The sequence below is a fragment of the Mandrillus leucophaeus genome, unplaced genomic scaffold, assembly GCF_000951045.1.
Source record: "Mandrillus leucophaeus isolate KB7577 unplaced genomic scaffold, Mleu.le_1.0 Scaffold153, whole genome shotgun sequence".
NCBI lineage: Eukaryota > Metazoa > Chordata > Mammalia > Primates > Cercopithecidae > Mandrillus > Mandrillus leucophaeus.
Window position 1 is genome coordinate 2,731,879 of NW_012101510.1, and position 9,437 is coordinate 2,741,315.

At 54.0% G+C, this 9,437-nt stretch overlaps 1 protein-coding gene and 1 pseudogene across 1 annotated transcript in view; one reads left to right on the forward strand and one right to left on the reverse strand.

Annotated features, from left to right (window-relative positions):
• The window catches only part of LOC105536042, a 23,127-nt gene extending 18,763 nt beyond the window's left edge, over nt 1-4,364 (forward strand). The window contains 5 exon segments of the mRNA XM_011975308.1: nt 46-271; nt 977-1,107; nt 1,498-1,593; nt 2,016-2,171; nt 4,264-4,364. Of these exon segments, the coding sequence (XP_011830698.1) occupies nt 46-271; nt 977-1,107; nt 1,498-1,593; nt 2,016-2,171; nt 4,264-4,364 (710 nt within the window).
• A 3,791-nt stretch (nt 4,365-8,155) lies between these two features.
• On the reverse strand, nt 8,156-8,551 carry LOC105536044 (annotated as a pseudogene).
• Between the last annotated feature and the right edge of the window lie 886 nt (nt 8,552-9,437).

Below are 9,437 nucleotides of genomic sequence, written 5' to 3' on the forward strand. Positions count from 1 at the left end.
AGGAATTCTTCCCTCTTCAACCTGTTCCTCCACCTCCCTCCACAGACCGGCCAGCGTTCTCTCTAGATCTGCCTCTCCCTCCATGCCATACTCTTGGGCCCTTTGTGGTGAAGCCAGGTGGCTGTCCTCCTGCCCCTGCCCCTGCCCCTGAAGGAGAAAGCTCCAAGACCTGCTGCATTCACAGCCTCTTCCTGGAACCCCACCTCCACGTGCCCACCTACCTCCTCGACATGCCTGAGCCCCTGTTGCTTTCCTCTCGCAGCAGCCTCAGGTGCAGAGCCTGGGGACTGTGGTTTGACACTGATGTCCTCCTTTTTTTTTTAGATGGAGTTTCGGTCTTATTGCCCTAGCTGTAGTGCAAAGGTGGGATCACTGCAACCTCTGCCTCCAGGTACAAGCAATTCTCCTGCCTCGGCCTCCCAAAGTACTGGGATTACAGATGTGAGCCACCGTGCCCAGCCATGAAGCCATGATGCCCATTTTTTTCTTTTTTTTTTTTTTTGAGATGGAGTCTTGCTGTGTTGCCCAGGCTAGAGTGCAATGGCGCAGTCTCAGTTCACTGCAACTTCTGCCTCCCAGGTTCAAGCGATTCTCCTGCCTCAGCCTCCCGAGTAGCTGGGACTACAGGCACATGCCACCACACCAGGCTAATTTTTGTATTTTTAGTAGAGACAGTGTTTCACTATGTTGGCCAGGCTGGTCTGGAACTCTTGATCTCGTGATCCACCCACCTCAGTCTCCTAAGTGCTGGGATTACAGGTGTGAGCCACTGCGCCCCACCCCGATGCCCTTCCTAAGTGCAATCAGCACCCCTGCTGCTCACCATCCCTGGCCAGGCCAGGTCACAGCCAGGTCCAGCCCTGGATTTGTGGTTGTTATTTCTGCAGAACAGATCATCCAGGCATCTCTGCCTTGTCTCTGGCTCCCCCCAACTGCGGGGCTACTGCTGCTGACGTCTCCTTCCTGCCTATATCAGACCCAGCTCCCCCATGTTCATCCCTGGGGCCCGAGTCACCTGCTGCTCCCGCTGGCCCATCCACTGTGCATTACCAAGCCGCACACAGCTCATCGACCTACAGCCACACTTGTCATATGTCCTTGCAGACCGTGAGTCCAGAGGAGCACGTGATGCAACCTCCCACACCTGACTCTTTTACAAACCAGCAGGCCACTGGGAGGCTGCTCTCCTTGCCTCTGGGGCAGCAGCAGGGGAAGCAGGGAGAATGAACAGCCTCCAAAACACTCCTCAGATGGAGCCGCCATGGGGGAACAAAGAGTCACCATCAACAAAACCCATTTAGCCCAATTAGCCTCCTGCCCAGCAAATCGGAGAGGCATGCTCTGCCCTCAGCCAGTGTCCCAGGGCCCTGGCTCAGCTTGCAGGGAGCCGCTCTCCAGGTGAGGCTCAGGTTTGGGGGCTCTCTGTGTGCCCCATCTGCTCCAGAATGCTCTCCTCAGATGGGCCTCCTCTGTTCTCTGCTCTGTGCTCCCTGCTAGGAGTGCAGTCCTCGAAGGTTGGAGGGTCCGGAGAAGAAAAGGGCCAAATGGAGGAAGAGGACCCTGGGAACCCATGGGTGCTGCAGAGCTGGGGAGGTAACGTGTCCAGCCCAGCTCTGCTCCTCTCTGCCAGTTCCCGAAGCCAGAAGGAGGCAGCCCACTTTTCCCATCTTTTCAGAGGAAGTGTTGAGTCCAACAGGCTGGGGTTCAAATCCCAGCCTCACTGCTTTCCTGTAACCCTGGACAATTTTATTCTCCTTTCTTAGACTCTGTTTCCTCATCTGGAAAGGCGGGGGCTGTCTGAGAACTGAACCTGAGAAGGCACAGGAAGGTCTTCCCGTGGCTTTTGCAAAGAGTTCCACAAACACTCGCCCTGCTTCATCCGAGCAGCAATCCTTGCTAGGCCTCAGGTGCAGGGGGTAGCGGGGAACAAAACACCGTCCTTGCCCTTTTGCAGCTTACAGTCTAGTGATTGTCATCATCAGTACATGTGGCCAAAGGCCCTGGTTGACTTGTAGGCTGTGGTGTCGAATATGAGCCTCTGGGTGGTATGGAAAATCCGGGAAACAGGTGGAAAGGGCAGCTGTTCGAACCCTGTGAGGGTGCCGAGGCCATCAGGTTACAAGTGGCAGCACAGGTGAACTCAGGCCTTCTCACCTGGGGCTTGTCAGATAGTCAGGACAGGAGGCACCCAGATTCCTCCAAGGAGCCACAGGGCTGGCCAGGCCTGGAGGAGAACAGAGTGTCAAAGTTCAGGGGACCCAGTCTCTCGCCCCTTCAGGAGCTTATGTCCCTGCAGGGCCCCCAAAAGCACAGCTGAGTTTCTCCCACTTTCTCTGCATCTCCTTCTACCTTCAGCTTCCTCTGAAGGTGGCCTTTGTTTTTCCTGCCCATCTTTGGTGGCTCTCAAATGTCATTCCTGCCCCACAGAGAAAAGGGTGCCAAGTGGCCTACCATTCAGCATGAGGGTCTCCTGCAGCAGCTCACTCAGGCCAGAGCCCTCCCAGGATGCTGATCCCATGAATGGACGGAGGTTCCTGCCTGCCTGGTCACTGTGGCCCTGGTAGTGAGGGGAAGTCAAGGAGCACAGGCGGAATTTGTGCAAAAGGTCTGGCCCACGACTCCTTCCTTGGTAGGGGCTGTGGGCTTCCAACCTTCCCAAGATTTCCTATGCAGAGCCAGGGCCTAAGCCTTGGACCCTTTGGTCATGCAGGCCCCTCCAAGGCCCTGGGCCCACCGAGACCTCTGGCCTTGAAGCACTTGGTCCCCAGCTTATGTAAAACTTGGCATGAGTGAGAAAGTCAACCACAGCGGGCGTAGACTGCCACCTCTTTCCAGCCTGTCTTTCCTCCACCACACTTCGGGGAGGTGAGGGGGCTCAGGCTTGATCATCGGGGGTGCTCAGGCACCTCCTTGCATAGGAAAGTTGTTGCTCGTCACACCAGCATGGGCTTGGCTTACAGGAGCCATTCCTCCTCCTGGGCTGACTCACCTGCTTGGCACCAGGACACGGAAGATTCAGGGCCAGGGGCGGGGTCCTGCGGTTGTGGGCTGCAGGTAGATGGTGAAGGCAAATCGGAGTTGAAATGCATAGAGGCTCTCTAGGACACAGTGCAAATATACCGGAAATCCACCCACCGATTCCAACACCTGACCAAGATCCCCGGATGCAGAGCAGGCAGGCTTTGCCCGTAGCCATGGAGAAACCAAACCAGTGGGCTGTCTCTTATACACATCTAGATGTGTATAAGAGACAGGGTCAGGAGATCGAGACCATCCTGGCGAACACGGTGAAACCCTGTCTCTACTAAAAATACAAAAAATTTATCCAGGCATAGTGGCAGGTGCTTGTAGTCCCAGTTACTTGGGAGGCTGAGGCAGAAGAATGGCGTGAACCTGGAAGGTGGAGCTTGCAGTGAGCTGAGATGGCACCACTGCACTCCAGCCTGGGCAACAGAGTGAGACTCCACCTCAAAAAAAAAAAAAAAAAGCTTGTTTGGGCTCTCAGCTCTGGGATTGTAGGAAGCGCGTCTCCCTTGATAATTGTGTCCCACAACTTCAAAGGTGAGGGCCAGCAGGGCCCTTGGGGTTCTTGGGGACCAACCACCACAGTGGACAGAGGAGATGGCGCAGGTCACACACAGTGTTGGGGGACACCTGTGGACCCAGGACCCTTTCTGAATCACTGTTGACGGCTCGTTCACTCTTTTGGCAAGCACTCCTCAATGGCTGGATTCCCCAACTTACAGGCAGGGCTGTGCCATAGGGGGAACCGACTCCACATGCAAAGGCAACCATAACTGCCCTGCAAGGCAAGGACAGAGGAGCTTGTTTGGGGAAGTGGGGAGGTGGCTCGGAGGGGGGTGGTCTGGAAACCTTAGCTTGTGTTGGGGCATGGTAAGTGCAAAGACCTTGAGGCAGGTGAGAATGAGCATTTTGAGCGTAGAGGCCACAGGGAGAGGGTCCCACTTGCAGGGGTATCAGTCAGAGAGACTGTCCTCCAACCAAGACCACGTAACCAAGACCTGGCAGAAATGGAAACAACAGGCAAAGAGCTTTCTAGGCAGGGGGAGTGGCTCAGGGAAGTCCATGTAGCTGGAAGGAGCTGCACAGCCGCAAGAGTGTGGCTCCAGACTGGCGGGGACAGACAGAGCGAGCCGAAGCAGTCAGGCAGGATAGGGTGGACATAGGTAGGATCCATCACAGGGTGGAGGGGCTCAGCTTTCCTCAGGCGCCTCACTCAGCTGCCCTTGTCCATCTGGACAGATACCCCTCCGGGTGTGGCCATCGGGAAGGAATCCTGCCCCATCGCTGACAATGAGCTGCGTTATTTGGAGAGGCGGACCCAGTCCCTACAGCTGGTGTAAGCCCCGGGTGTAGCAGGTGCACTCAGGAGGAAGGGCTGCCAGCCCAGTGATGGGTGGAGCCACGTGCTTACCAAAGCTGGGTCTACTCAGTGTGGCCCGGCTGAGGCCACCACATGCATGGTTTTCAGCTATGCCTCATTCACTTGCTGTGTGAATCTGGGCTGCAGGGCCCGCTGCTCTGTGCCACAGGCCAGTGCCCTGCAGTGCAATTGTATCTGAGGACCTAAGGTGGCCAGGGAAGCCCCAGATGGGACTTGGCAGGGGAAGCAGGGCCTGTGGATGGATGGAGAGCTGTCATATGGAAAGGCAGTGTGTCTCCAGGCCCTGGCCCAGCCTCCAACCATCCCAAGTCCCCTCCAGGCCTCTCCAGACCAGGGCCACCACATACAGGCTGTGCCATTTGGGTGAGTGACCTCACCTCTCCAAGCCTCAAAGTCCTGATCCCCATTAAGAGGGTGCAGTGAGAGGGTGAGTCTGAGCCCACTGGGGCCTGGCAGGCACCTGCCCACACTGACCCCAGACATCTACTCATTCCAGAAACCTCCTGGGAACGTCCACCATGTGCCAGGCACAGCGTCAGACAGGAGGGGACACAGAGAAGCAAGATCAACAGCCGCCCTGCCCTTGTGGAGCTGGCGTTCTAGTACAGGAGACAAAACAAGGTGCTTCTGAGGAGGAAGCCGTGCTCATCAGGCAATCTGCATCACCGCTCAGGAGGAGACTTTGGAGCGAGATGGAGGAGACACCTGGGGTTAAGCAGAGGGAACTGCAGCTGCAAAGGTCCTGAGGGGGAATGAATGCCCAGCATTTGAGGAGCAGAGCTGACCTCTCGGTGCCCACCCTAGGGAGCAGATTTTCCACCTTATTCTTAGTGCCCTAAGAGATCCCCTCCACTGCAAATGAACGAGGATGGCATTGGCCCTTTTATAGAGGGGAAGTTCTTCCTAAGACAAAACCAAAGTCCCTCCAGTTGCAACTGAAGCTGAGCCTTCTCTTTTAGTCACGCTGACCCCCCAGACCCAGAGCCAGCTGGTTCCTCCTGCCTCCTGCTCACAGCTTCAGGAAAGCATCCTGGTGGGGAAAGTCAATGAAACACCAGGTGGCCTAAGTCTTCTTCCCAGGACCCCAAGGTAACTAGACAGGGCTGGGATGCAGTCAGAGGGGCAAAGTTCTGCAAAACAAACTGGACCCAGGGCACTGAGGGAAGCCTAGGTTCTGTCTGAGTGCTCTGCACAGAGATAGGAGGAAAGACAGTCGGGGGTTTTGTGAGGGAGGGGATAGGTGGATAGTAGTAATGAAGGGCGTTCTAGTTGGTGCCCAGTAACCAAGAGGAAGAAGGAAGGAGAGGGGGGATCAACTTCAGGCACAGCTGGATCCAGAACCCTGAGGCTTGGGCTATGGCTGTTCCCCACCCCTCATATCATCCAGTCTCAGTCACCTTCCTCTCTGTGACACAATAGCCTCCTCCCTAGGGCTCCTTCCTTCCACTCTTGCCCCCACAAATCCATTCTCCATATATTGTTAAAACCATGCCACTCCCCTGCTTAACCCCTCTCTCCATGGCTTCCTGACGCCCTCCACATAAAGCAGAAACTCCTTACCCAGGCCCCAGAGGCCCCCGCTGACCTCCCCAACCCCACCTCGCTCTCCTCTCCCCTCGCTCCCTCTGTCCTTTCTGTCCCTTGAACACACCAAGCACATCCCCATCTGGCCAACATTGCACCTTCTGTCCCCTCCTCCTGGTATGTCACCATGTGGCCACTCCTTCTCAGCAGGACAGTCCAGATGTCGCTGTCCTTGGCCATCCAGCCCCCAGCCCCCCATCCACTCCCCACACCAGCCCTGTCCGGTGGTTCCTTCTGTGATGGAAATGCTCCCCATTCGCTGTCAAACACAGCAGCCACCCCGTGCGGCTAATGAGCCCCTGAAATGTGGCTGTTGTGATGGAAGAACTGAACTCTTAATTTTCTTCTTTTTTCTGAAAAACAAAATTTCTGTAAACTGCTTGAGTGCAGAGATGTTCTTTGCAATCCCAATACAGTACAGATTTCTTTTCCAAAATGAAATGATCAAGGAAAAGAAGAAAAAGAGCTATATAAAATGTTCTCCTGAAGAAACAGGACAATCTCATCTTTCTTTAAAAACAAAACAGGCCGGGCGTGGTGGCTCATGCCTGTAATCCCAGCACTTTGGGAGGCTGAAGTGGGTGGATCATGAGGTCAGGAGTTTGAGACTAGCCTGACCAACATGGAGAAACCCCGTCACTACTAAAAATACAAAAATTAGCTGGGAATGGTGGTACATGCCTGTAATCCCAGCTACTCGGGAATCTGAGGCACGAGAATGGCTTGGACCTGGGAGAAGGAGGTTGCAGTGAGCCGAGATAGCACCATTGCACTCCAGCCTGGGCAACAACAGTGAAACTCCGTCTCAAAAAACAAAAACAAACAACAAAAATCAAAACGATCCTTTTGAATGTGTGGTGCAGGTGTAGGATTGAAGCCATGGGCTTTAGCGGTGCCGTGAGTCCAGGGCTTTGCTAACAGCCAGCACCACAGGCAGAGTAGCACTCTGGCCCAAACCATCCTTGCTGCTTTTACAGAAGCTTCCTGAACCTAAGTGATCAGTTCCCAGCTCTCCTTAAATTCCCAGTCCCCACCCTGGGCTTCTCTCCCTAACACCCTCATTGCTTTGGGAGCCCCTGAAGTGAACCCTGAAGTACTCCCTCTGTCAAATCTGGGCTCAGACCTTTGCCCTTCTCTGTGACACTAGGAAATTTCAGTCAAGAGGGTGGAAATGGGTCATTTCAGACCATGCAGCAAAGCCACTGCTAGGCAAGGTTTTTTGTGTTTTGTTTGTTTGTTTGTTTGTTTGTTTTTTTCTTCAGTCAGAGTCTCTCTCTGTCCCCCAGGCTGGAATGCAATGCTGCAATCTCTGCTCACTGCAACATCTGCCTCTTGGGTTCTAGCAGTTCTCCTGCCTCAGCCTCCTGAGTGGCTAGGATTACAGGCACCTGCCACCACGTCCCGCTAATTTTTGTATTTTTAGTAGAGACGGGATTTCACCATGTTGGTCAGGCTGGTCTTGAACTCCTAACCTCAGGTGATCCACCCAGCCAGGCGAATTTTAAGGCAAATTTTATCTCTTATTCGGTCAGAGCCAGACGTAACCTTCTTACCACTGAGCAATCCTGCCTTTGCCGGAGATGCAACTTAGGCAACTCTGGATGAAGGTGGGATGAGGAAGCCCGGGGCAGATTCCAGGAGGTCTGGGCCTGACTACAGGAATGGACTTGTGTGCTTTTGAAGGCTGTAGTCACTGGGTGTCACTTCTGGCCCAGCTGCCCCTCAGTGGTAAACAGGAAGGGGGACCAAAAAAAACTTAGATGGCAAAACAAACCCAGGCTCCGGAAGCAACATGAGGTCACGCAGATCCCACTAGGCAGCCTCATTACATATAAGAGAAATGCTAGAAAAAGGGATTACTGCAGGAGGCACCTCGGATCTGATGACAGGCAGGACCTTGCATCAAAATGATTTTTCTTTGGAACAAAAGAAAGGGTGAGAAAAGAAAAGATCAAAGAAAGGGGTTCCATGAGCTTCATGAGATAGGACACAGCAGTGTTGTAAGGGAAGCAGGAAGATGGGGGCTGTGGACACAGGGTGGCGGATGGTGCCTCTCATGGCTTCTTTTCTCCCTGTTGGGCTGGTGGGTTGGTAGCTGAGGCCGGAGGTCCCCTCCCCTGGGGAGCAGGCAGATGACTTTGGCAAGGGGCAGTGGGGAAGCTGGGGTTACTCCACCTGGGCATCACGATTGGCTCCCTCAGTCTTCTTCAGTTTCCTCTCCATTAAATCTCCCTCCACCTCCTTCTGATCACTGATCACAAACTCCTTAGCGAAATCCTGTATGACCTCCTTCACTGGGGTCTTGACGTTCTTGCCAATCTACCTGATGAGGGCAAACATGGACCTCCTGCTCATGGCATCCCCTGTGGTGACACACACGAAGGCAAGCAACCAGACCTCGTCTGTACGCTGCAGGATGAAGTGCTGGTATTCTGCTCCTTGCCTGACAGGGACGAGGATGGAGCCATCATATTTAAAAGTCACCCAGATGACGGCCAATCTGTCGTCTTGTGCTAGGTTGTAGGCCTCCCGGCAAGCCTCTTTGTCAATCTTGGTGGCCATCACCACGGTGCTGCAGTGGAGACACTGCCAGGGGGGACCAAGCATGCCCCTGGCCATGGCGGGGATGGGAGCGTGGTAGTGGTGATAGTGACCTGGTGTCTGCAAGCTCCAAGCGTGGCTGCAGCTCTGCTAAACTCTTAATTTTCAATTACTCTAATTGCTTGAAACTCAAATAGCCACATGGGGCTAGTGGCCACCATTTGGACAGAGTGACTCCAGCCTTCCATGTGGTGTAATTTTATTTGCTAGCCTTTAGCATCATGTGATGTGATCTTCTTCACTTGTTTTCTGTCTCTGTGACCAGAGCATCAGCTCCTTGAGGTGGGGATTCGTTTGTCTTGTCCACTGCTGTATGCTGGGGCTAGAAGTGGATCTGGCATATAGTAGATGCTCAATACGTAATTGCCAAATGAATGCATGAGTAAATGAATGACTCCTGGGACCATACATTCTGAATTTCTCCAAAAGGAATGCTAGTTCTGCCAGGGATTGCTGCTCTGTGACCTCAAGTCAGGATCTTGCCCTCTCTGGGCTCAGCATCCTGACCAAGGGGCACTGGGGCCCCTCTGGTCCTAAGGCTCTGAAACTTCCTGCTGCTTACTCGGCCCTGTTGGGAGAAAAGCTGAGTGTTGGGGGAGAAGCTGAGGTAGGGTTTGCATGTCTGCTAGACTTGCTGGCTCCTTACTTCTAGCATTCCCATTATCTCAAGCATATTTCAAAGAATATGCTGCACCATCACAGCTGTAGCTCACTCACTTGACACATTGCTTCCTTTAAACCCCCACATCCTCACCACCTGTTTGTTTGAGCACCAATAAATAGCCTGGGCTCCCAGAGCTTGAGGCCTTCGCAGCCTCCATACTAGCGTTGGCCCCCTGGTCCCACT